This window comes from Urocitellus parryii, chromosome 6, assembly GCF_045843805.1.
Source record: "Urocitellus parryii isolate mUroPar1 chromosome 6, mUroPar1.hap1, whole genome shotgun sequence".
Classification (NCBI taxonomy): domain Eukaryota; kingdom Metazoa; phylum Chordata; class Mammalia; order Rodentia; family Sciuridae; genus Urocitellus; species Urocitellus parryii.
Window position 1 is genome coordinate 11,784,969 of NC_135536.1, and position 27,732 is coordinate 11,812,700.

General features: G+C 43.4%; 1 protein-coding gene and 1 long non-coding RNA gene across 4 annotated transcripts; one reads left to right on the plus strand and one right to left on the minus strand.

Annotated features, from left to right (window-relative positions):
• Positions 1–1,483: 1,483 nt before the first annotated feature.
• LOC113186708 (uncharacterized) lies at positions 1,484–8,707 on the minus strand. 2 transcript variants are annotated; one of them, XR_003301329.2, is made up of 4 exons: positions 8,653–8,707; positions 8,051–8,499; positions 3,173–3,269; positions 1,484–2,096 (listed from the first exon to the last, which is right to left on the minus strand). It is a non-coding gene; the product is annotated as an uncharacterized LOC113186708 (long non-coding RNA). The 2 variants fall into 2 exon arrangements; XR_003301328.2 differs by having other exon boundaries at positions 8,051–8,701.
• A 144-nt stretch (positions 8,708–8,851) lies between these two features.
• Positions 8,852–27,372, plus strand: Ddx24 (DEAD-box helicase 24). Of its 2 annotated transcripts, none has more exons than XM_026394231.2 (9): positions 8,852–8,950; positions 10,419–11,144; positions 17,663–18,181; positions 19,045–19,198; positions 19,482–19,997; positions 21,119–21,194; positions 23,633–23,821; positions 25,271–25,400; positions 26,830–27,372. In XM_026394231.2, the coding sequence occupies exons 2-9, from the start codon at positions 10,424–10,426 to the stop codon at positions 27,096–27,098; spliced, it is 2,574 nt and encodes an 857-aa protein (XP_026250016.2). In that variant the 5' UTR covers positions 8,852–8,950; positions 10,419–10,423; the 3' UTR covers positions 27,099–27,372. The 2 variants fall into 2 exon arrangements, with proteins under 2 accessions (XP_026250016.2, XP_026250018.1); XM_026394233.1 differs by having other exon boundaries at positions 17,663–17,803.
• The last annotated feature ends 360 nt before the right edge of the window (positions 27,373–27,732 follow it).

The following is a 27,732-nucleotide window of genomic DNA, read 5'->3' on the forward strand; positions in this document are numbered from 1 at the left end:
CCATCTCACTACATGTGAGAGCGACTATGAAAGAAGCAGACCAGATTTCAGTACATTTAAGGTTGTGTCCAAAAGTTGGTTTTTGTCACGATTGCCAGGATCTCAAACAGGGGATTATAATGTATAACTCTGCCAAAATTCAAGGTAGCTATTACATAAACTAAATATGTTTTTACCCTAGTTAGTTTTATTTTGTAGTTTGCCTATAGATGGTTTAAAGATTGCCTGTTAATGTTTTGCAGAGGTACTACTTTAAGAACTCACAACCTGGGTTAATTTAAGACAATGAGTTATAATGAGTCATCACCTACAGGATAGAGAGATAGACATTAAAGCCCAGTACTCTTAATATAAGGCTGTTAACTTATTTGCTAGATGTTTAAGATTAAGTTTTAAAATTAAAAATTTGGCTCTTGCCCTCTGAGTCAGTCTGAATCAGGGAATAGGGGACTTCTCCAAAGGGCTCTGCAACTCTAGGCCACATAACCTCCCGATCAGGGAGATTAATGAGACCAGTGGAGGACAGGAAGCCAGTCAGTGCATTTGCTGTAAAGAGGAGGGTCATCAGAAAAGGGTGACATCCCTGATGCTTCCGAGGGAAGCCGTATGGTCAAGCAAGGCCTGGACCCATCCTAGCGCAAATGGCACTAGCAGAACTGAGAAGCTGCTGTAAGTTCCCCGAGGACTCCCAGGGAAACTCAGCTGACTGTTAACAATAGATAGAAACAAAAGTCAGTTTGACTTGCTTCATCTTAAATACTTAGCAAAGACAGTCAAAGCCTAAACACAGCTGTTCCTGGACATTTTAAATGATAATAATAGTTAAATGTAACTTCCAAAAATAAGTAAACTGGAGGCTGCAAAAGAGATTCTTAGGTAGGAATGCCTGATAACTATCAAAAGGAACTGCCAGAATAGTTTTAGCTTAAGGTTAAGGCCTTTATTTCTAACCAAAAGTTCAAAATAGAATTACCCTGTGATTCAGCAATTCTTTGTCTGGGTATATAGCCAAAAGAACTGAAAGAATCTTGAAGAGACTGATGCACCCATGTTCAGAGCAGTTTTATTCACAATAATCAAGAGATAGAAGCAAACCAGGTGTCCATTAATGGATGAATGAATACATAAAATGTCATCTTTCATACAATGAAATATTAATTTAGTCTTAAAAAGGAAAGAGATTCTGACACCTACTACACCATGGATGGGTCCTGAAGATATTATGCTGAGTGAAATAAGGGCACACACCTTCCACGTCTATGAGGTAGGAGAGTAGTCCAATTCCTAAAGGGACTGCCCGGGGCCAGGGTGAGTAAGAAATGCAGAGCGTTTAACTGTGTTTTAGTTTTGCAACAGAAGAATAATTCCGGAGATGGATGGTGGTGATGGTTGCATAAGAGTGTGTATGTACTTAAGTACACACTATTGAAGTATACACTTAAAATCTGTTAATATGGCAAATTTTATTTTACTTGTATTTATTTTACTTGTATTTTATCAAAATTAAAAAAATAGGAGTGTGCCTCTGCTGCCCTGCTCCCAAGGGAAGGCTCAACACAGGTGCTCGGGGGAGGACACCACGGACTAGGCTCTGAGCCAGCAAGACTGAAGCTCACAGGCCATGGGCTGGGCCAAGAGGTCCAGGAAGCAGGCCTCAGCCCATACTGGCCAGCTGCTAGGCCTTGTAAAGCACGTAAGGCCAGTGCAAAGGGCTTCTGTGCCACCCAGTTGGATGGGACTTGGTGCTGGGAGATATCTGAGTGGCCTAAGCCTACCCCTGCATTTAGAAACAAATTAACCCAGGCCCAGAGACCAGAGGACTCCCACACTGTGGTCTCTGGCCGAGTGAGTGTGGAGGAGACCATCAGGGCAGCGTGTTCTAACACAACAGAGAAGCTGAGCTGAGGGGGAGGTCGGGGAGGCTGAGGATCAGCGTCCAGATTCTGATACCTACCAGGTGGGAGAAATTCCTATCTCCATCCTTGGGTGGGCATGTGGGGGATCAGACCCTGGTCCAGCTGGTCCTGGGGCCCCCACAGGGACAGAACCAGTGGAGGCCTCGGCCACACTAGATGACTAGGACATCTCATCCTCCCCTAAAAAAGATGAAGAAGAAGAACATATAGAGCGGGCAGCTGTGGTCAGAGGCCCCAGGGTCCCCAGAAGGATATGAAGCCGAAGGACCCACTGTATCCTTCACTTCCAGAAGCCCCCTGGAGCTCTCACTGGGGGAGGGGTCTTAGGGGCAGCTGTGCTGACAGGTGAAAGGCATGCCCAGGGGTGAACCCAAGTGGGAGACAGGATGAGACCCAGCCACCAACAGAGAGCTGGCAGGCCCCCTCAAATCAGAGTGGGAGGCTGGAGCCCAGGAGGGAAGAAGTTCACGAAGACACAGTGCAAGTTAGGGGCAGCTCCTGGCCAGAACCCAGACCCTCTGTGCCCCTGGGCCACAGCTTCTACCCTCACCTCAAGCCCTGGGCCACTTCACTCTCTGGAACCTCCTTCCAGGAACTTTCTATCTGAGATTCCTGCAGAAGGGACTCAGCAGTACTCTTTCCCCATTTTCTGTGGCTCCAGCTGACATCTTGGTGGCAGTGCAGAAGCACCCAAAGCTTAGAGCTTTTCCCAGAAACAGTGTAACCCTGGAGTGCCCTCTGATGGTGAGCACAGAACACAACCCTTTAACACTGAAAGCCCCAGGCTTCCCAGGGTCCTGATGAACTGTCTGTCAGCAACTGAGTTTCCTCCTGCTGAGAATGAAACCAAGGAACCCCCAGCCCAGCCTGAGCAGGCGCCAGAAAAGTTCCGGAAAACCAAAATTGTTATATATTCTCAGGCCAGCACTCCCTAGCTCAATCTACTAAACCTGTTTTCCTCCATCAACCTGTCTCCTGAGCTTTAGTGGATCAGCAAGTAGCAGAACTTTCAGTTCTGGTGACACGTCCTGTGTCCTACTGCAGTTTGTGAGCCATTTCCAGGATGCCTCCAAATATGTACAGTTCAGATTTTAAAGTTAATAACTTTTCTAGGGTCCCTGTCTCCATGGTCCTATTCTCTAACGTTCCATCTCTGTCCCTTGCCCATCCAACCCTCACCTAAGCAGGTCGTAGGTCTTAAGGGAAGCCCAGGCTGGGACCGGGTCAGCTGGAGCCCCTTCCCAGCAGGCACTCACCTCTGATCACGATGACTATGGCCCTGGGTGGACGCAGAGAGGTACTCAGGGTTCTTTTGCTCCTTCTCCTTATCCATTTCCCAGGCTCCTGTCCACCCTGAGAACACAGAACAGTCTCTGCAGCTGGAGGCAGGCTAAACAGCCCTGCCTGAATGAAGTCCATACCCAAAGGTCAACGGGGATACTGTCATCCCACTATAGACAAATTAATCAAGGATGAGTGCCAATTAAACTTGCCTTGCAAAGGATGGGCTCATTGGCTGTGGGTAAGCTAAGCCACTAACACAGGCCAAATTCAATGTATCTTTCCACAATGTCAGAATTTATTGAATAACAATAAATTTGCAAGCAAACCACTTATAGTAGTAGTGATTTCACCAAATACCCATGGGTCACCTAATAGTCATCCGCTGGGCAATCACAAGTCCTTTTAATTCATTCCAAGCTTAATTTCTAATATATATAACACTCAAGTCACACACCACTCTTCACACAACGATGTATGTACACATATATAGAATACAGAGCAGCCCCTCAGTTAGAGCCCAGTGAGGGGTATAGGATTCCCTGCCAAAAGCACAGGCAGAGACGAACTCAGAGGGTCAAAGGTCACTGTAGGGGGTCAGTGGAGGATTTTAATGAACCAGCTCCACATAGTTGAAAAAGCAAAGGGTCCAGAGGTGGGCAACTTCAGTTTCGGAGAATTGGCTTGGAGTGGGCTGTGTCGGAGGGCAACTTCAGTTTCAGAGAATCGGCCTGGAGTGGGCTGTGTCGAGGGCAAGAGATACTGTGCTATGCTGAAGCTCTGAAGGAACAGGAAACGGGAGACTAGTCACTGTGGTGATTTTCCTGGGCAAGGCTCATTACCAGTGACCAAGTGACAGGGTCAGGGTGCCACTGTGGCCAGATTGGGGAGGGTCCTATTGTATGAAATGAAGTGTAGACTGATCTAGAATTTCAAATAAAGCAAATTAAGAACTTTATGTTAAACTGCTTTAATTTTAAAATTTGCTTTTTATTATCTACAACACCAGGATATAGTCTGACACAATCACAGAAGCGTGGAACACAACTCGCTCCAATTCAGTCCCCAGTGTAAGATTCATGTTCTCTTTTCTGTCAAAGTTAAACCCATAGTCTGAGTTTCCTCATATGTAACAAAAATGTGTTTGCTGTCATCTAAACCATGTGGTTGAAATGTAGCCATTTTGAAGCCCCCAGTATATCTCCCTTTGTCCTCAGTCTGCCAATCATAATGCCTGCAGTGTAGGAAATGATCTGATCATAACTACAGCCCTTCCCCTTGCCCTCCCCTCTTTTAAATTAGTCAATCACTTGGACTGTAACTCCAACTCCTCCTATCAGAGCAAGGGGCAGTGCCGTCTCAGGGATAAAGCCCTGGGCACACTTCCTGCCCAGTGTGCTAGTTTGCCAGATGTTTTGATAGCACTACCTTCTGCAGAAGTAAAATTTGCCTTGCCGAGTAACTTACTTAGTGCGTGTCTGAATTCTTGCGTGTCTGATATTTCTAACACCAGCACCCCCTGTCCCACTCCCTTCCATCTTCTTCAATCCATTTACAGTTTATTTTGTTTTTTAAATTATTGTTCTGTAGATACACCTGATGTGGGGACTCCTCTGCCATATCAAGGCGCACGTACCAAAGTTTGGCGGTTCCACTGTTCTTCCCTTTTCCTTCTCCTCCTTTCCTGTCCCTCCTTCCTTCTCCTCAATCTCTTTGTCTACTAATCTTTTCTCTATTTCAGTGAAATTCCTTCTCCCTTTTTCCCCCTCTTTTTTATGAATCACCTCTCCCCTTATTTTGGTGTAGCTTCCACATACTGGTGAAAACATTTGATCTTTGACTTTTTGGGGACTGGCTTATTTCATGCAGCATGAATCTCTGTTAAAACTCACTCACTCAAGTTGTTTTCTGTTTTTGTCTCAGGTAAGAGCCTCCTGAGAATCTTACAAGGAGCTAGTCAAAAAGAGTCCTTCAGACTCTTTCCTTTTAGGTGCCCTCAGAGTAAACTTTGCTCTTTATAATGTTAAATTCTCCTTAGTGGAAGGCATTCCCATCTGCCATTTTTTTGAATATGCAAAGCATGACCTTGAACTGAATTCGCCTTTCCTATATATCACAAGAAAATAACATAGACTGGACAAATTTGTGTCTTTGCACAATATCAGAATTTATTGACTAACAATAAATTCACAAGCTACATCAATTCCATCAGCTTTAATTCAGAGTCCTCTCAGATTCACCTAGTGTCATGACACTGGCAATCCCCAAGTTCTTTCATTCCATTCCAATCTTAACTACTAATATCTATAACTCGAATCACACACCACACAATGATATATATTACAGAAAAGGCTGAGAGGATGAACTGCAAGTGTCATGTATGGCAGTAAAATGTCCAATAGGATAAGAACTGGAGCCTGGAACTCCACTTCTGCAGAAAACCAACACCAGTGTACCAACAGTGGTACAAGCTTGTAATCCTGGAGACTTGGGAGGCTGAGGTAGAAGGATTTCAAGTTTGAGGACAGACTGGGTAACTTGGTGAAACCCTGTCTCGAAATAAATAGAAAGGGTTGGGGATGTGGCTCAGTGGCAGAATGCCCCTGGGTGGAAGGAAGGAAGGAAGGAAGGAAGGATCAAATAGGGACTCAATTAAGTCCCTATTTTTTTTTAAGTCCCTATTTTTTTATTTTTGCTTGCAGCAAAAGCAGAATTACAGTTCCTGTTTCCCCTCCACCTTCACATTCCTGCACAGGGAAGTCAGCTGGCATAGTCCAGGCCATCTGCAGAACAATTTGTCGTCATTATCTTTTATTCCTCCATGGTTCATGGCAGGGATGGAATGAAAATGAGTATGTCCTTATTATCTGCTCAGAAAGCAAAAACCTGAAAATACCAGCATTTGCAGACTTGGGAAGGATTAGACAAATTCTCTTTCCCTGCTGGGTAGGGTGGACATGGACTTTCTGGTCAGCAATTTAATAACATGCAGTATAAGTTCATTTGACCGGAAATTGTTCATCTTCACATTCGTTGTAAAAAAAAAAGAATCAGAGATGTGCAAAAACCATATGCACATGAACAGTTATCATGGTGTTATTGATAACAGCAAAAGGTTGAAATAACACTGTGGGGCACTTGACTGAACTGTTTTCCCCAAACTTTTTTTTTGTATTTTGATGTGTATTATAAAAAAATGCTTAGAAGAAAGTGCATGATGAAAATAACAGGAATAGTTTTAAGGCTGACCTGGCCTCACCATGCACCAGGTCCCACATGGAGCACTTTACATGGATTATCCCACTTAATCCTCACAACTCTCTGAGGGTTACTGGTACTGTTGTGGTGTAAGCTAATCAAAATCAGTAAGAGTGTAAGCTATAGGTTACAGATTAGTAAAAAATATAGATTATAGATATGATAAGTGAGGTAAGACAATTACAAAGTGAGAGCTGTCACAGACAGGCCTAAGACTCCATTTTGCTGCCTTCTTTAAAAATAAAAACTGTTACAAGAGCTGTTTCTGAGAAACTGAAATGAAAGCTGTTTTCTTATAAAAACTGTTTTTCTGTACTTTGTACCCCACAAATTATACCTTTCTCAGGATGCAGTGGTGATCATGGAGAGCTACATCCTGGGTTTGAGTGCACTTGTGGGTCTACATGAATTTGAAATAGATTCTCTCCCCTGCCGACCCTTGCTCAAAGTCAGGATACTGTTGTCTAGCATCTGCTTGAACCTGGAAATGTGGTTAACTGACTTGCAAAGCTGATTGCCTTTTCTCTACTTCTGTCCTAGCTTGCTAACTGGAAAATTCCAGCCCTGCTTAGAGCTCTTGGGTCCCACTAACTATTGTTTTAATTTCTGTGATTGGCTTACTTGCATGACACTAAGGAAAGTCCTTGAATTGTGGTTTTCATCTTGAAGTTCCCAGGATACAGGCCAGGAAGTTGCTGTTCTCCCACAGAGCTTCAGTCTCTATGGGTGGGTGACAGTCCTGGCCAGGTAAATAAAGCTCTCAATGATTTGAATTTGGACTAAGAGTGTTTTCTGAAGCAGCTCCCCATAACAGTACTGTTCTCATTTTACAAATGAAGAAACAGATGCCAGATTAAATAATTTGCCTAAGTCACACAGCTCATGTTACAGAGTTTAGATCAAGATCCAGGTAATCTGATGCTAGACCCTCAGCCCTCCCCAGGAGCTCTCCCCCACTTGACATGTCACCTTCTTACTGGGGAGTTTTATGAGCTCACCATCTCCAACTGTTTCAGGTGCACTCTTGATGATAACCACATGATCCACATATATTCTTCTGTTTTGTTTTTGAAGACATACCTATACATTGTTAAGTACACCCTCCACAACCAATGATTTTGGAGGCTTCTGCTTGGGTCCCTGGGGTTCATGGACTCATTCCTTACTTGTCTTGATTTTGATTACTTTTACCAACTGAAAAAAGCCCTGCTTCTTTGTCTATTAAATTATCATACATTTTTATTTCCTTAGAAAATAAAATACTAAGAAGAGAAAAAAAAACACCTGTTTCCACTGTTACAATACAATCTTTGTTCTTCTTTTGCTTTTGCTGGAAGCTCCCTCTTTCTTATTAAAAAAAAAATTAAACCGATTTCTTTTAAATGAATGTACACACACACACACACACACACACACACACGTCCTGCGGGTTCTCTTTCTCTGGAGAATCCTGACACAGGGTAGCATTCTGACTCGGAAAGATGCTCCCAATTTCCACCACAGGGGGTCTTACTTCCAGCCCCTCTTTTGGGGTTCCTTTCCCCAGCAAACAGCCCTGTTAGGTAAGGTTCGAGAAAGACAACCCCACAACTTACCTGCCACTCAGGGACGTGCAGCCCTTTCTCCTCGCCCCGCCAACAGGGGCAGCTCCAGTCTCTTGTCAGACTTCTTCGGGCACCAGTTACAGACAGGCTCTATGCTACCTCAAATCTTGGAGATACAAATGGCAAGCCCCCCAAGACAAGGGTGAAGCCCTGACCCATGGTGGCTCCATGATGGAGAGGGGCGAGTGCACAACGGACTGAAGCTGGGCCAATTCCCCGCGAATGTCCTTTAGTGATTCCCAGCATCATCAGACACAAGGTATGCGAAAGGAGTTTCAGGTGGCCCCGGGACAGCCACGAGGTAAAGGTCACTACTCACTGTGAAGCCAACTTCTCTGCATTACAACAAAGGAGCCAGCCCGCTTGGCGGTTAAAGCCTGTGTTTTGAGTCGAGCAGATCGACCTTAACGATCCGGGTGCCACGGGCAAGGCACAAAACCCTGGTGGAGACCGCACCTTCAGCGGTTAAATGACAAAACGGTGTGCAAAGCTTCAGGCACACAGTGGGTACCCAATAAGTGGACACCTCCCGCAAGAAGGTTTGCGTTCCGAGCTGCGCCGGCGAACCACCCCTAGGAATGGAGCGCACGAACCTTTGGCCTGCGCCGAGCCCCACTCCGCAGAGGAGCTTCCAGGCGTGAGGCTGGGGACACTCTCCAACTTCCTCTCCAACTCGCTCTCCACGTTCCTAGGGCTGAAGCCGCACAGCAGCCAATCGGGTCGCGGAGTTGGCGTGGAGGCGGAACTTCCTCCGGCAGCGCGCACGCGTGAGTGGAAGCTCCGCCCCGGAACTGCGGTCGACGCTGCAGCTGAGGCCCTGCTCTGGTGGCTTCTGAGGCTGCTGACCCGCGCGTGAGGGAACTGCGGCTCGGTCCCCAAGTTACCCACGCGGTGAGTACCCGAGCAGAAGCCCGGCCGGGGCGGGACCCGGGGCTCCTGGCGCGGACCTCGGCGGGAGGCTGGGTTCAGAGGGAGGCCGCCGAGCGCGCTGCACGCGGTCCTCGCGCCCAGCTCCCGTTCTTCGGGCTTCTGCCCCGTGGCCTCGGTTTTGAATACGCTAGAGGGGCGAGAGCGCGGGCCGCGGCCGCGCCCGGGAGCTTCCGTGCAGGTCTCTGCCGCCACCTCGACCCCGTCCTAGTGACAGTCCCCGCCCCTTGCCCACCGCGGTCGCAGCCGGCGTCGACCGGCCTCCCTTCAACGGCGGTTTTTGATGTGCGTCACCTTCGCTTGTTAAGTGCGGGTCGTGCGCGGCCCCATCCCGCGGACGGGGACACTGAGGCTCCCAGAGGTTGACACGCCCCAGACCCAGGACTGTCGGAGGTGGGTCCGTATTCGAAGCGAGAGTTATTTGCCTTTTGCGCAGGATCTGTTAACTTTGACGCCTTAGGTAGAAGCATGGGCCGAGTGCCACCCGAAGAAATTGCGCCTGGACGTTAAGTCACTTAACGTGACGAAAAAGCTGGTGGGTTTTAACCCGTTTGGTAAAAGCCAGAGGGACGGAACAGGCATTTGCCTTCTTGGCTGAAGGTGGAAGCTCGGTGCACTTTTCTTTTTTTTAAAGAGATATATATATTTAGTTTTAGTTTTCGGCGGACACAACATCTTTATTTGTGTGTGGTGCTGAGGATCGAACCCAGCGCCGCGCGCATGCCAGGCAAGCGCAATACTGCTTGAGTCACACCCCAGCCCCTCGGTGCACTTTTTAGTAAAGCACACCCCAACCCCCAGACAAAAACTCAAGATTTTTATTCTGTCTTCCAAATGGCTTAGGAATCAACCAAGCCCCATTCTCCGTGCTTTATATAATTTCAGTTATTTGCATAAAACACAAAACTTAGATATTATCAGGTCCCTTTCCCTTTTTTATAGATGAAAACACTTAAGGTTGGGCTGGGGTTGTGGCTCAGCGGTGGAGTGCTCGACTAGGACAGGCAGGACCTGGATTCGATTATCAGCACCACGTAAAAATAAAATGCATTGTGTTGTGTCCATCTACACCAAAAAATAAATATTAAAAAAAAAAAGAAAACACTAAGGTTCAGGAGACAATAAGCAGCCCTCTGCAGGGTCAGGCACGCATTAAATTTTGGGTCTGGAATTCAAACCAGGTTTACCTCATATGCCTTTGCTCCAGTTCCTGTGTCTCCTGTTCCAGGCCAAGCCACCTGTGCTATGGGTGTATTTCTTTCTCTAGCTTGGAGCATCTTTTCTTGGCTGGAGCATCTTTGTTATAGCCATCTTTGTATTCTTAGTTCTTTGCAGGGCCTGGTACTTGATAGATTGCCCAGAAATTATTTGTTGCTTTAGAACCCCATGCTTTTCAGTCACCAACCTAAAGGAACATTTCTCTCCTTTTTAGCAACCATGAAGTTGAAGGAGACAAAATCAAGGCCAAAGCCACCAAGCCGTGGCAAATTTCAGACCAAAGGCATCAAAGTTTTGGGGAAATGGAAGCAGGTGAAGATTGACCCAAACATGTTTGCAGATGGACAGATGGATGATTTGGTATGCTTCGAGGAACTGACAGATTATCGATTGGTCTCTGCTGTCAAGAATCCCTCCAATCTCTTCTCAAAGGAGAAGCTCAAGAAGAGAAAGGTACAAGCTGGTTCAGAAGAAGAGGAAGGAGAGTCTAGTTCTCCAAAGAAAAAGATCAAATTGAAGAAGAGTAAAGTTGTGGTACCAATTACTGAAGAAATCATTACTACCCAGAAAGACTTTGAAGTCAAAGATGCTGAGCCAGAGCCTCAGGGAGATGACACTATTTGTCCTGATTCAGAGGTAGGGGAGACAGCATCAGAAAGCCCAGAACATACTGTTCCAAAAAAGAAGAAAAACAAAGGGAAAAAAAGATTAGAGCCTTCGCAGAGCACTGCCCCTAAGGTACCAAAGAAAGCAAAGACATGGATGCCTGAGGTACATGACCAAAAGGCAGATGTGTCAGCTTGGAAGGACCTGTTTGTGCCCAAACCAGTTCTCCGAGCACTCAGCTTTCTAGGCTTTTCTGCACCCACACCAATCCAAGCTTTGACTTTGGTACCTGCCATCCGTGACAGACTGGACATCCTAGGGGCTGCTGAGACAGGTAAGGACAGCTCTGGCCAGAACAGGATTGCATCTAGATTGAGTTTGTAGCTGCCAGGTGGGAGAACTAGGGAGAGGGGGATGTTGAGAGCGTAACCAACAAAAGCAGTATAGAATGAAGTAGTTGAGAAGTCAGCCAGGTCTGGTTAAAATCTGCCTTTTCCTGATTTTGATATTCTAGCTTTATTTTCTAAGCCCTAAAGGCCCCATTATAAAATGGAGAGAACAGCAGTAATTCTTACATTGGTGTGAAGATTAAATGCTATAGTAAATTTTACACAGTTCTTTGTAAATGACCTGCAAATGGTGGTTTTTTTTCTGTTCTTGAGCCTTTCTGAATAGCTCAAAGGACTAATGTAAGGCTAAAATTGGCCTACTGGGGAGGTAAGTAGATGTTCATGAGGTTAAGGAAGTATCATCTTGTTCTCAAGACTTATCAAAATATAGAAAGGGCTGCTTTGGGAGTTGGTGAGTTTCTTGTCATTGATTTGAGTGTGCTGGATAGATACTGGGTATATTTCGTAGGTAGATACAGGTGTGAAGAGACTTAAATTTCCTAATCCCTTGGGCTAAGATTTTGGGAAACAATGACCTATTGACTGGAGTATATTAGATTACCATCTGGGGAGGCGTTTGTACAGCTTCGAACTATTGGTCCAGCAAGACTAGCAGTATCTGGTAGAAATATAGATAATGTAAACTACATATATAATTTTAAATTCCTGGGAGGCATTTTTTTTAAGTTGGTAAAAGGTGAAAATTAATTCTAACAATGCATACATTCTCATAATATATACGTACAATATTGTATAGTAGCCACCAAAAACTAGACTATCTAGACATGTTGTGCCTTGGGTTTTTGAAATAGTGGTCAAGAAAACTAGGGATATGGTCCTAAGTGAAAGTCATAATTTGAAGAGCAAAGAAACGCCATGAAAAGGGAAATGGAGATAATAGGAGATAATAATAACAACTTAGGACATTTACTGGGCATTTAAAATGTGTCCTGAACTATGTCAAGTGGTTTATTTTGATGAACTCAGTTCCCATAACCACCCTGAGGTAGATGACATTATTACCATTTCATAAGTGAGGAAACAGCTTCACAGAAGATAGATGATGTCCCTAAAACTGAAAGGGTGGTAATGTTTGTATTCTAAGGTAGGCCTTTATGCTGTTAAACATTTTGCTGTACTGCTCTGCTATATGCACAGTCCTGGAACTGGGTCTCTAGAAGGCAAAGGCAAAGTCTTTGTTGTCAGCCACTATGACCAGAACCTGACATTTGGTTCCATAACACAACTTTCCCATACAATGCTATGCATATGCAAGTCTAAGACTCAAAAAGACTTGGGATAGGCCATGCATTTTGATTGGGGCTGTGGACAGACTGCTGACCATGCAGTAGTGAATACATTCTTACTCCCAAAGGATACTGTGAGTACCTTTGTAAGTCCTTTCCTCCCTGATAGCCCTCCCTCTCCCTCCCACCTACTTGTTTTGTTTTGGTACTAGGAATTAAACCCAGGGGTGTTCTATAACTCAGCCATATCCCCAGCCCATTTTATTTCTTATTTTTGAGACAAGATTTCACTAAGTTTCTTAGTGCCTCGCTAAGTTGTGGAGACTGGTCTCAAAAATTTGTGATCCTCTGCCTCAATTGCTGGGTTTACAAGAGTGTGCCACCATACCTGGTCACCCATAGGCTTTCTATCACTGTAAATTCATTTGTGTTTTCTGGAATTTTATATCGTGGGCTCTCTCTTGCCCAGTGAGGAGGTCCATAGAACAGGATGTCAGCAGACTGCATCACAAATCACACTACACACATAGAGCACATTTTTCCATATTTTCGGTTGTATACAAAGTACATTCACAACAATTTGTGTTCTCATACATGTACTTTGGATAATGATGTTCATCACACTCCACAATCATTTCCAACCCCCTGCACCTCCCTGCCCTGCCCCATCCAGAGTTTCTCCATTCCTCCCATGCTCCCCCTACCTACCCCACCATGAATCAGACTCCGTACATCAGAGAAAACGCATTTGTACCCCTGGGACTGGCCAACTTCATCTAACCATCCTCTCCAGCACCATCCATTTACCTGCAAATAACATCTGGCTGTTTTTTACTCAGCATAATTTAAGATTAAGCCATGGTATTGCAGATATCAATGGTTTGTTCATTTCTTTTTATCGAGCAATATTCTGATGAATGAATAGAACCTGATTTAACCATCTATTGATAGTTACGTGCTTTTCAAATTTTTCGTTATTAGAAATAAAATTGTTGTAAACAATCGGTATAACAGTCTTTGTCTGGATATACTCTTAGGATTTCCATTGGGCAAATACCTGGGTGTGAAATGGCCAGGTTTTCTGGTAAATGTAACTTTTTAGGAGTTTTCCAAAATGATTATACTATTTTATATACCCACCAGGTACTGGAATTCAAGTTGGTCCATTTCTTGCGAATAATTTGGTATGGTCAGTCTTTAATTTTATTTTAGACTTCTAAAATTTTAGTGTTATTTCCTTGTGGTTTTAATTTGCATTTCCCTAGTGATGAATGATTTTGAGCATCTTTGCATGTGTTTGTCATCCATACCACCTACTTTGCTGATGTCTCTTTATTTGAGAGTTCATTATGCTTTCTAAGTACATATCCTTTATTGGATATGTGACTTGAAATTTTTTTCCCCTAGTATGTGGCTTGTCTTTTCATTTTTTTTTTTAGCAGTGTTTTTCGAAGAACAGAAGGTCTTTGGGGCTGGGAATGGGGCTTAGTGGTAGAGTGCTTATCTAATCTGGCAAGGCCCTTTGTTTAATCCCTAGCACTGCAAAAAAAAAATAAGATAGGAAAAAAAACCTTTTTTTTTTTACTTTGATGAAGTTCAAATTATCAACTTTTTCTTCTGTGGATGGTGTTTTATCTAATAACTCTTTGCCTGAGTCAAGATCACAAAGAATTTTTTCCTGTTTTCCTCTAGAAATGTCACTCTTCTTTAAGTCTTAGCTTTTAAGTTTTTTGTTTTAAGCCTTATGTTTCAGTCTGTGATTCTTATTGACTTAACGCTAATGTATGGTAGTGATCAAAATTATTTTTGTTTTTTTACCTATGGATATTTAATTATTCTAGCACCATTTATTGAGAGACTGTTCTTCCCACTGAATTGGCATATTTGTTGAAAATCATTGATCTACTTATCTGTATCCATCAGTACTATCTCATTAACTTGCTTGTAGTAGCTATAAGTTTTAAATCAGGTTTTTGTGATTTTAAGCTTAGTTCTTCTTAAAAGTACTGTTGGTTATTTTAGGCCTTTGCATTCCCATATGGATTTTAGAATAAGTTTATTTAAAAAGCAGGGTGATATTTGGATTGGGATTACATTGATTATAGACCGAATTTAAGAAGACAAATGTCATCTTAATATTGACTCTTCCAACCCGTGAAAGTGGTATATGCCTCCATTTCAAATTTTCTCAGCAATTTTTTGTTTTCATTGTATAGATTTTGCATGTTTGTTGTTAGATTTACCCTTAAATATTTCATGTTGATGTTATTATAAATGGTAATTCCCCCCACACACATACCAAATGTGAAACTAAATATATTCCTGCGATAAACTGAACTGGTCACAATATATTCTGTTTCTATATTATTGAAATTGATTTGCTAAAATTCTGCTGAGAATTTTTAGATTTATTTTTCTGGGATATTGATCTGTAGTTTTCTTGTAATGTTTTTGTCTGGTTTTGGAAATTCAATAATACTAGCCTCAGAATGATTTTTGAAGAATATCTTACGCAGTTATCTGAGAACTTTTTAGAATTTTTTTTTCATTCTTGAATATTTGTTAAAATTAATTTGGGTAGCCTATACTTTTCTTTGTAGGATAGTTATTAACTACAAATTCAATTTTCTAAACACTAAAGATACGTAATTTTCTTTGTGATAATTTTCTACTTGCAGTTTTATTAGATCTTTTGTTTCATGTATTTGAATCATATTTTTAGGGGCATAATGTTTTATGGATTAAAACATTATCATATATTCTCTAAGTGAATTGGTTCCTTTTCATTATGAAAAGGAACATCTTTATCCCTGATAATAATCTTTGCTCTAAAATCTGCTTTGGTATAAATATAGCTATTCCTGCTGTATTTTGATTAATGATACTATGGTATGTCTTTTTTCCATAATTGTATTTTTGAAAAACTTTATTTAACATGGGTTTCTTGGAGTTGGCATATAATTTTATCTTTTTTAATCTAACAATTTCTGCTATTTAATTGAATTATTGAAATCATTTATATTTAGGTGTGATTATTGAAAATAGTTGAGTTTAAATATGTTGTTTTGGTATTTTCTATTTGTCACAATTATTCTTTGTTCCTTATTCCTTTTTCACCTATGAGGGATTGGGTTTTGGTTTTTTTGTTTTTTGTTTTTTGTTTTTTTTGTGACACCACAATCGAGTATTATCTGAAATGGTTGAGACTGGAAGTGCTTTAGATTTTGGATTAAAAAAAAAATGTGTGTCTACATAATGAGATAACTTGGGAATGGAATTCAAGTCTAAACATGAAATTCATTTATATTTCATATATACCTTAACACATAACCTGGAAGTGATCTTATTCAAAGTTTTAGTGCACTTGTTTTTTGATTTCCACCTGTCACATGAGGTCAGGTGTGCAGTTTTCTACTTATGGTGTCATGTTGGCACTCAGAATATTTCTATGTTGAAGCATTTTGGAATTAAGGTTTTTGAATTAGGGATGTTTAACCTGTATTAAGATCTGTTTGGGGGCTGGGGTTGTAGCTCAGTGGTAGAGTGCTTGCCTAGCATGTGTGAGGCACTGGGTTTGATTCTTAGCACCATATACAAATAAGTAAATAAAGGTCCTTCAATAACTAAGAAAAAAATTTAAAAAAAAAAAAGATCTGTTTATACCTACAGAACACTTGTGACATCCCATGTTGTGTGGGTTCTTGCCACACTGACAACCTATTCTTCAGATCTATCAGTGGGATGCCCCTACAATTCAGTTAAATTCTCATGCTGTCTACCTGGAGTTTATGTCATTACTCTTAGGTTTAATGACTCAGTCCAATATGATTGTCCCCACTCCAGGTGCTAATCCCATACTATGTGAAGTACTGCTTGGTGGTAAACTGATAGATAAAATATATATACTGTGAATCCCAAAGCAACCTCTAAAAAAAACATAAAAAATTATAGTTAATGAAATGATTGAGGAAATAAGATGGGTCTGTGAGGCTGGGGTTATGGCTTAGTTGGTGGAGTGCTTGCCTAGCATGGGTGAGGAACTAGGTTTGATCCTCAACACCACATAAAGATGAATGAGTGAAATAAAGGTATTGTGTCCATCTGTAACTAAAAAAAATATTTTAAAAAAAGATGGTATCTGTGAACATATATTTCCTCTCTCGACCCAGTTCCTGGTACAGAGTTTGTAAAACCTTTGTAACTTGCATCTTTTACTACAATATTTGATCTTGGTCCTCCATTCCTCCTAGTATGTTAATAAGATGACTTGGCAGCTGGAGTCCTTAGATAACTTCAGGATGGGAACTGATTGTCAGAATAACCAACCAAGTGATCAGAGGGCTGGAACTTTCACAACTCTTCCTCCTGGCCACCAGGGAGGAAAGAAGGACTGAAGACTTGAGTTCAGTCTCCAATGGCCATTGATTTTATCAGTCATGCCTACATAATAGAAATACCATAAAAACCCTACGACAGTATTTTTGGAGTTTCTAGGCTGGTGAATTCATAGAATATGTGCCAGAGAGGTATATGGATGCTTTGTGCCCTATCACCTCCCCCTGTCCCAGTACTTTGCCCTCTGTAGCTCTTCAGTGCAGCTTTTCCTGAGTTAAACTTTCTGAGATCCCCCATTGATGCCTGAAACTGCACATAATACCGAACCTACCCATATAGTGCTTTTTCCTGTACATATATACTTAACGGATTTAATGCCTTTTTCATCTTAAGTAAGTACTTACTATGCATTGGGGCCATAATTTTTATAGTTTGAAGTACAGCAGCAAAATAACATGGATTTCTTTCTCTTTCACCATTTCGTGAATAGATTTCTTCTTACTGTGGATCTTAACAGCCTCATTTTCTTTTTTTTTTTTTCCCCTTAACTAAGTTGAGAACTTTCACCTTTTCAATGAAAGGAAGCACTTTTTTAAAATTTTTTAATTTTTTAGTTCTTGGCGGACACAACATCTTTGTTTTTTGCATGTGGTGCTGAGGATCGAACCCGGGCCGCACGCATGCTTGGCAAGCGTACTACCGCTTGAGCCACATCCCCAGCCCTAAGGAAACACTTTTATAGTTTTCCTTTGGCATATCTGAATTCCCTGCATTACTACTTTTGTACTTTAGGACCATTGTTAAGTTAAATAAGGGTTATATGAATGCAAGCAACAGCATTCAAGTTGATGACTATTTTCTTATTTTGTTTTACTTCTAAGGAAGTGGGAAAACTCTTGCCTTTGCCATCCCTATGATTCATGCAGTGTTGCAGTGGCATAAGAGGAAACCTTCGCCCATCCCAAGTAACACTGGAGTGCCACTTGGAGAGACTTCGGCTGGAGCTGAGACTGGATCACCAAGTGAGGCCACTACTGGGTCTGGAATGTTGCCTGATGAGACAGTAATTGAGAGTGAAGCTCTGCTCCCTGAGGCTGGAACTGAGGTCGGAGGCAAGATCAGTGCCTCAGTCTCTGACCAGGCACCATTCTGTGATGATGATGCTGGTGAAGGCCCTTCTTCCCTGATCACAGAGAAGCCTGTCCCCAAACAGAATGAGGACAAAGAGGAAAAGCTTGATGAAGAGCAGACTGGAAAGTTAAAACAGGAGTTGGTAGATAGCAAAATTGCTCCCTGTAAATCGCATCCAAAGCGTCCTCTGCTTGGCCTAGTTCTGACTCCCACTCGAGAGCTGGCCGTCCAAGTCAAACAACATATTGATGCTGTGGCCAAGTTTACAGGTGAGGTTTAGTTTCATTTAATACGTTTCCTGAGCAAATCCACATGCCAGGGATGAAGGTGAATAAGCTGCCGTTCTTGTCAGCTAGGAGAAACCTTTCTCCTGGAATTAAGCCCTAAAGAAAATTAATTGAGTGACATTTTCTCAGTCCTCCCAACAGTACTACATAGCTTAAGTCATTCTAGATACATAGGAAAACAGTTAATATGTTGGATATAATGGATGCTTAGGTCAGGGGTTAGCAACACAGCTTGCTTTTGCTAATGACTTCCCCCACCAAAGTTTGATGACCCCTGCCTTAGAGTAAGGCCTTAATTTTCTCAGGGGGCTCCTTTGGGGAAGGAGATTTACAATGGAAATTTGGTTATCAAGTTGTCGTTATTCACACTTTGTCTGCATTATCCTCTGTTCATTCGTTTGTTGAATACTGTGAGAAGTCCTCCATTAGAGAGAAAAACAGCGCACTAGGCATTAGAGGAACTTCACATTAATGCTAATGAGGGGAATGGGAAGGGTTTTCAGAAGGTATGTCAGAGCTGCAGGTAACATCTTTCCCAGCATTGTACTGCAGCACTGCTCATGTTTCCCAGAGCTTGACTGGGTTCAAATCCAGACCTTCTGTTGTGATTGGAGGGAGGAAGTAGAAAAAAATGAGATTGGAGAAGTAGGCAGGCCCAAATCACAGAATACTTGGATACTTCCTTTAGGAGTAGGTTCAGCACTCAGGCCAGGACTGTCTTTTAGCACTTCTGGAAGTGGGGAGCTGTTCTGGTGACTGGGCCATTCTGGGGGTGCTATATTAGCCATGTAAAAGAATAAGCAGCCAGACTGAATAATAGCATCCCTATGTTTTCTGTCCTATAGGAATTAAAACTGCTATTTTGGTTGGTGGCATGTCCACACAGAAACAGCAGCGGATGCTGAACCGCCATCCTGAGATTGTGGTGGCCACTCCAGGTCGGTTGTGGGAGCTAGTTAAAGAAAGGCACCCTCATTTGAGCAACCTTCGGCAGCTCAGGTGAGAAATGGTACCTCTTCCTTTCTACTTTACCCACTCTGAAGTGAGCCTGAGGTGACATGATGCTATGTGCAATGCTTTCTCCCTGTCAAAAGAATGCCACAGGATAGTACCAGCCAGGCCTAGGCCTTTAGAGAGCCAAGCATGCAAAGGGAGGCCCTGGTAGTGACGGTGGGGTGCCTGCGTGTGTGAGTGTGTGTGTGGTTGGGGTAGGAGTAGAGTACTGCTGTATGATTTCTGTGACCCACCACCACCAGTGATATGGTTCTTTCTGGATCTACAGGTGCCTGGTAGTGGATGAGGCTGACCGAATGGTTGAGAAAGGTCATTTTGCTGAGCTCTCACAGCTGCTGGAGATGCTTAATGATTCCCAGTACAATCCAAAGAGACAGACACTCGTTTTTTCTGCCACACTGACACTGGTACATCAAGCTCCAACTCGAATCCTTCATAAGAAGCACATAAAGAAAATGGACAAAACTGCCAAACTTGACCTCCTCATGCAGAAGATTGGCATGAGGGGCAAGCCAAAAGTCATTGACCTCACAAGGAATGAGGGTACAGTTGAGACACTGACGGAGACCAAGATCCATTGTGAGACGGACGAGAAAGACTTGTATCTGTACTACTTCCTGATGCAGTATCCAGGTCGCAGCTTAGTGTTTGCCAACAGCATCTCCTGTATCAAACGGCTCTCTGGGCTCCTCAAAGTCCTGGATATCATGCCACTCACCCTGCATGCCTGCATGCACCAAAAACAGAGGCTCAGAAATCTGGAGCAGTTTGCCCGTCTGGAAGAGTAAGTCAAGAGCCTGTCTCCATGGGCTGGGGATATAGCTTAGTTGGTAGAGTGCTTGCCTCGCATGCATAAGGCTCTGGGTTCAGTCCCTAGCACCACCAAAAAGTAAAAGCCTGTTTCTAGAGACTGGGCCAGAGAGCCAGGCTGGTAGGGAGAACAGTGGAAGCTACTTTCTGTCATAAAGTCTTTATCTATAGAAGGTAGTTTGTTTTGTCGCTCAGTCCCGCACAGCATTGGCAAGGTCACCCTCATTTAGTATTTGGTTGCTATTAGTGTCTTACAGAAACTTTCAAAGAGTAGGTGATAACCTACCTTTATTGAACACACAGACATAGTCTTGTGCTGGCACTTTAGATGCATCTCCCCATTGTTTTACTTATCTTAACATCCTTGAGAATCAGCAGAATAAATTCTGCCAAGAGCAGAGACTTTGCAATCAGAATACCTGGGATCAAATCTTGGCTCCTTTACTTGTATCTGGTCGGGTTTTTTAACTTCTCTATGCTTCATTTTCTCATTATTAGGATAATAATAGAAAGTACCTCAGGGTTGTTATAAGAATAAAGTGGTTGAAAATTTGTTCATGTAAAATGTTTGGAACAGTTTCTGGCATATAGTATGTGCAGACTAAATATTATCTTTAATAATTGCTAGTCCAGCTGTCATTTGTTTTCATTGTCACTATTTTCATTTTGTAAATGAAAAAAAAAATGAGATATAGAAAAGCTGATCCACTTACCCAAGTTTTTTCAGCCTAGAAGTATAGAGCTGGGTATCAGATAAGTCTGTCAGACCCTAGGACACATGCTGTTTGTCATTTGCCTCATTCACTTCTCTGGAGGAACGGGGCGGGGAGGGGGGGGGGGCTTATGTCATCACAGAGTGTAGCATGTTAGTCGGGTCAGTGGGATCCAGATTTGGATCCTGGCCTATGCACCTGAATAGACCTGTCTGTACCTTGGGAAGCTAATTTTTCTGAGCTTCAGTTTCTTTACATATGAAAGGAGACAATAGTATTATCTTGTAGGGTGGTTGTAAGGATTATGGAGTGCTCAGCAGATAGTAGGAATTTAAATAATGATTGCTTTTAGTTATAAATGTGCTTTCCATCTCCACCACAGCTGCGTTCTCTTGGCAACAGATGTGGCAGCCCGGGGTCTGGATATTCCTAAAGTCCAGCATGTCATTCATTACCAGGTAGGGATATCTCGGGGTTTGAAAGCATCTTCCTACATTGAATGGGGAGTTTAAAGCAAAGTTTGGAGGAAGGAGGAGAAATTATTGTTCTGAGGCCTCCACAACAGGTAATAACCACAACCATCTAAAAACCACTGATGTCACTGATAAGATTCAGTCTCAGAAGTTGTAGTCCAATGTCAAAGAGCCCTTCCCTCCAAGCTACTTAATATCATCAAGTTAGAATCTTAGTGTTTTCCATGCAATGGAAAATATATAAGTTAAGTTTTCTGTTGCTATTATAGAATACTTCAGACTGGGTAATTTACAAAGAAAAGCAGCTTGTCTTGGCCCATGGTTCTGGAGGCTAGAAATAGAAAGTCCAGTATCTGTTCAGCTTCTGTTTGGGAGCCTCAAGGTGGAAAGGTGTAATAAGCAGGCAGCATCTGCAAAGGGAAAACAGAATAGAGACATCCATGCTTTGTAACAACACATTCTAGTCCCTTGCAAGCAAGAACTCGTTCCCTTGAGATGGCATTAATTTGTTCATGAAACTTCCACCCAAACACTTCCCACTAGGCCTCACCTCTAACACTGCTGAACTGAGGAATTAAGACACAACTTGAGTTTTAGTAGAGACAAACCATGTTCAAACATGTTAGCATATCGAATGGTTATCCTGATTAGAAAAGTGTGAAAGTATTGTAGTTAAGATCTCCTTTGGCTTAAATCCCATCTTTGTAACCCTGAACAAGATATTTAATCTCTCCGTTCCTCAGTTTTCTTTTTTGTTAAATGACAACTATTGTAGTACCTAATTTGTAGGATTCTCATTAAGGTAAAATAAGTTAATTCATGGATAGAGTTTAGGAAACCACCTGTCACATCAGAAGCACTTACTAAATGTTAGCATATGTTGGTAGTAGCAGAGATATTAGTGTAAGCTTGTAGTTGTGGCTAGGAGTGTGTGTTCCAGAGCCAACTGCCAGTTTGCATTCTCCACACTCATGCCTCATAGTTGACTGGCTTGGGCAGATTATTTTAGTACTCCTGTTGCAGAATCATTGTAAAATGGAAGTAATAATGCTGCCTGCCAGAGAGGGTGGTTATGAGAACTGAATCGAGCTGCTGATGAAGCACCTGTAGTGTAAGTACTCGATAAGTGGTAGTTATTATGATATCTTTATTATTATTTTTCCTCTTTAATTCTTCTTTGCTCTTATAAAAATATTTTAGGGTACTAGTTTCAGTTTAGCAAATCTCTGCTTCTGTTTGGGGAAGGGGCTATGGGTTAGTCTTTGTGGGAAATACCAAGGTGAACCTAATACAGCACCAGTTCTTAGGAGGTGTCAAGTCTAGCAGATTGAGTAGATGGCCATCACTGTGATTTAAGGCAAAAGGTATTAGAAAAGAGGTAATTTCTAGTTTGGGAGATGGGAAAGTGCTTTCCAGAGGTGCGTGGCATTTAGTTCAGAGGACATTGGGCTAGAGTTGAGGGATGTGTTTAGAGAGGAGTACTTGAGTAGTTGCTGAGGATGGAAGGAAATGCACTGGGGGCAGGTCACTGAAGGACTTTTATCCTGTAAGTGAAGAATGGCAAATAGATCTTATTTCTAGAGCCATTAGGAGCAGATCATTCTAGAATTTTGTATTGAAAACAATACTGAAATGCAATCTGGGCCCAGTGGAGAAGTCTCTGTGTTTCATTAATGGTGTTTGCCTTGAGGCTGGGGGAGAGAGGGGTGTCAGCACCATGCCACATTATCATGGGTAAACATCCGGTATATGTTGGAATAGAGGCAGTGTAGCCTAAGAGCATGGTCTTTACTGCTGAGCTGCTTCATAATAAATCCCGAATCCACCACTTAGGTGACTAAGGGGGGGTTGTTTTGATCTCTCTGGTTAGATTCCTGGTCTATAAAATGTGGATAATCATAAAGTATTTCATATTGTTACTGTAAGGAATAAATGGGATAATACATGCAAAGTGCTTAGAATTTTCTGGCACAATGCAGCTACTCAATAAATGTTGGTGTTAGTACCATCAGTCAATCACCTGTGCAAAGTTAACGAAGAACCTGTGGAGTTTCTTTAGCTGGAAGAGATTATGATCAGAGATGAGACTCAAGAAGATGACACTGTCAGCTCAGTCCAAGGCAGGAGCAGGAGTATGGAGGACTAGAGATCAAATAAGAAGGGACTGTCATGGTCTACCTGAGTAGGCAGAAGGACCTGAGCCAGGGTAGGGGGCATGGCAGAGCAAAGCATGCACAATGAATGGGCTAATCCTAGGGACAGTTTGAATGTGGGCCTAAGGGAGAAGGCCTGGATTGGTTCGTGATGCTAGAAAGATTTCTACCTACCTGGCTGGCTTGGAGGAGGGTTTGGTTTGGGGATCTGGCCATGAAGGGAAGAACAGTATTTGGCACCAGGTGCTGACCCCAGTTCCTGCTTGGCAGGTCCCTCGCACCTCAGAGATTTATATCCACCGAAGCGGACGAACTGCTCGAGCCACAAGTGAAGGCCTAAGCCTGATGCTGATTGGGCCTGAGGATGTGATCAACTTTAAGAAGATTTACAAAACCCTTAAGAAAGATGAGGACATTCCACTGTTCCCTGTGCAGACAAAATACATGGATGTAGTCAAGGTAAAAGAAAAAAATTCAAACCCCAGTGCTAAGAGGGAGCCCTCTACTCCTCACAGAGCACCTTGCTGAGATTCCAGCATCCATACTCTTGGGAACCAAGGTTATGTCCTGCACACAGCTGAATGGGGGATCTGTGAAAAGGGAGAAAAGGGGAGTGACTAAAGGTATGAGGTATATTCTCCCTCATCCATTTTTTTCACTCTGGTCCCAAGGTCACACCCACCTCCATCTCTACTGGAGAGTGCAGCTTGGCCAAATGGGTTTCCTATCAGAGGGCTGTGAGCAGCAAGTTAAATGTGTCTCATTGAAGTAGATACTAAAGATTTTGGGGGTCTGGTTATGTGGCTTAAGCGGTAGCGCGCTCACCTGGCATGCGTGCGGCCCGGGTTCGATCCACAGCACCACATACAAACAAAGATGTTGTGTCCGCCGAAAACTAAAAAAAAAATTAAAAAAAAAAGAAAAAGATTTTGGTACATCCCTGAAACAGAAGCCAGTAAATTCTGCCTTGGAAGTTCATGCTAACTCAGTGGCACACATTTGTGAGTGATGCTTACTGTGGACCACAGTGTGTCAGGGACCAAAGCAAAGTGGGTTCTCCCCAGGAGTTCACCAGCCTGTGAGCAGGCCTGTCCGTGCTAAAGTTCAGGTACCAATGGAGCACTGTGGTGTTGGTTGGTATGTGGCTACTGAGGGACCAAAGGCATTGAATGGTTCAAGGACTGGTGTCTACTCTGGCTCCAAAGGAATATTAGCTCTGTGGGGAAAGGTGGGGGATGATGGAAAGGTAGAATTCAAAGAGAATTCCTTAAGGAGGACTGAAAGCCACCCTTGCTTTTCATGGTTCTTGACTCCTGCATTACATGATCTCTCCCATTTGGGGAGGAGGGGAAAAGATTCTTGTCACTGTAGTCTAACCCCAAAATTATGAGGAGAGTTGTAGAACTAGCTGTGACCTCTCCCCCTACCTGTAGGTTGGCAGTTGGGTTGGGCTGGACTTCCAAGGAGACATTTAGGGTTTATCCATGGGAGAGCTGAGGCCTGTGATTGGATATGTGCATGTGTGTATAGTGATTGCCCTCTGGGCTTTTATCAGGTTTATCAGGAACCCAAGCAGATGCACTTCAGTAGGAGCTGAGCTGCATCTCTCTGACCACTTATCTCAGGAACTTTTGAGGGGTAGGTGGATTGTGCCTGGGATTGAACTCAGGAACTCGACACATCCCCAGCCCTGTTTTTTATTTTATTTAAAGACAGGGTCTCACTGAGTTGCTTAGCACCTCTTTTGCTGAGTTTGGCTTTGAACTCATGATCCTCCTGCTTCAGCCTCCCAAACCACTGGGGTTATAGGCCTGTGCCCTGTGCCCGCTGGGAATACAATTTTAGTGAGACTTTGCTTCCCACAGACCTGAACTCCCATCAGATGAATTCTGTGTTCCTTTCCCCCAGGAGCGAATCCGTCTAGCTCGACAGATTGAGAAAGCCGAGTACCGGAACTTCCAGGCTTGTCTGCACAACTCTTGGATTGAGCAGGCAGCAGCTGCCCTGGAGATTGAACTGGAAGAAGAGATGTATAAAGGTAAGTCCTTTGGGCTGGATGGGAGTTAAGGAAGGATTCAGCTTTTCCTTTTATCCCTCAGCTTTTGCCTTGTCAGAACCATCTATACTGCTGTGAGCCCTGTCAGAATCAGCAGAGCCCTTTCCTCCTTTGCTGGTGGTCCCTAATCCCAGATGAACTGGATGTCCTTGGCCTGTCTGTTCCTGTCTCGCCTGTCTGGAGCTCTAACTGCCTGCGTCCTGCATTGGACATGCATAGTGCAGGGATCAGGCCCTCTCATCACGCAGCCCATGTTTGCTCCCAGCCCATTCCCTTAACTGACTATGTGACCAGTCAAGCCTCTCTGCTGTATCTTACTTTCCTCATCTATAAAATGGAGGTAATAAACTACCTCATAGGATTGAAGATTGATTAAGGAGTATAAAGTGTGTATAACAGAGCCTGGCAAACAAAGTCTATGATACTTCTTAAGTTATATTTATCATTATTATTACTACTATACCTATCTTCCACACTGACAAAGCATTTCTGTGTCACCATCTCCTTTGATCTTGTCCACAAGATTCATGGCATGAATAAATCAAAATTACTAGAGGCTCACAGAGGGGATTTGTGTTGTGAAACAGCTTCCCCACCAGCAGTGCCTGAGCCCCCTCTATATGGATTCAGACTGTGGGTCTGCACAGTCCCTGCTTAGGAAAACTTTGGAGTCTCAGAAGCAGAACCGCATCTAGAATTAATGGCACCAAGGTTCCTTCCATCCCATCAAGGATGCAGCTGATCTGAGTTGATGGCATCCTAGTGTCAAAGGCCACAGCTTCAGAAACAAGCTTACTGCTGTCCTTTCATGGAAGCCAGGAACCAAAGCATTGGTTGTGATGACAACAAGCAAGTTCTTGTAGTTCAGGCCTGGGGTTTAGGTGAAGGTGTGGAGGCCCTGGCCTTCCCTTCTGAGGACATAACAGGGATAGAGTCCTTTGGCTAGGCCCACCTCTGCACATGCAGTCCCAGCACTGGGTGAGGTGCAGGAGGGCCAGGCTGCAGAGAAATATTCACTGACTCCTGAGGGATTGGTGGTACCAGTCATGTTGCCATGCCCCAAATGGACAGTAAGTGGAGGCAGAAAGGAAGCCGATCTGCCGCTGGAGTCTTGCATTCTGGTCTGTTTGACAGCTAGCTCTGTTTCCGTAGGCAAGTGACCCCTCTAAATCCAAGCAGCCTTTTCTGTAAAATGAAGATGATTTCTTTCTTAGAAGGGTTTTATAAGGAATAAAGGACAGGGTGGTCCTGTGTATTCCTCCTAAACAGAAGTCCACACTATTCACAGATCCAATCAAGCCAACTTGCCTCCCTAAAAGATTCTGGAATCTTTTTTTTATTGTATTATCCATTGAAGGAAACATGCTTCTGTGCATCCTAGTAAATATGAGCTTGTTTGTGTTCCCTCTAGGAGGAAAAGCAGACGAGCAAGAAGAGCGTAGGCGACAAAAGCAGATGAAAGTCTTGAAGAAGGAGCTTCGTCACCTGCTCTCCCAGCCATTGTTCAAAGAGGACCTGAAAACCAAGTATCCCACTCAGTCTGGCAGACTGCCCCAGCTCACAGCTGCCCCAAGGACTGGCGAGTCGGCACTGAGCTGCCTCTCCAAACAGAAGAAGAAGAAGAAGAGGCCAAAAGAGCAGCAGCAAGGACTGCCGCAGCCAAGTACAAGTGCAGAGTAACTGCCCCTGGTCAGTGTTGGTGTCTGCACATGGTGTCTGTTCTCTGGTTGTATGTGAAAAGCTTCTTCCCACCCTTGTGCTTCACTCAGTGCTTCACTCAGTTTCAATCCATTAGGAAAATTTCCTGCTCTTTCCCCATAGCAGGAGGGGTCTCAGGCAGGTTTACATTGTTTTGGAGTAAATCCTGCACAGCAGCTTGTTGTTCTGTATTCCAGTGTATACAGGCTTCTTATGTGTTACAGGCTTCTTTGATTTCCTGAATTAAAAACAATGGTCAGAGACAGAATGTCTTCTTATATTTGTAGCCAGAAAATGGGGTGTGCGGTTTCCTAATTAACTTAGTGGTTCCCCTGGGTCAGCACAGTGCTAGTTCCTGGAGAGGGTGGAACCGTATCGTAGGCCTTGGCAGCTGGTCACTGGAGTACATTGCTCTAAGACCTCAGCACGTATTCCTGCCCTTGGCCATAGCGGCACCCTACCAGCCACCTAGCTCTGGGCCATTCCCTGCTGGCCATTGCTTGTCTGAGCTGCCCTGTAAGGTGGGCACAGCAGAGGTTGCTGTCCTAAGGCTTCCTCCCATTGCAGAGCTAAGTCATGATTGGCTGGGTCAGGAGCAGGAGGCCCCGGGATCTTA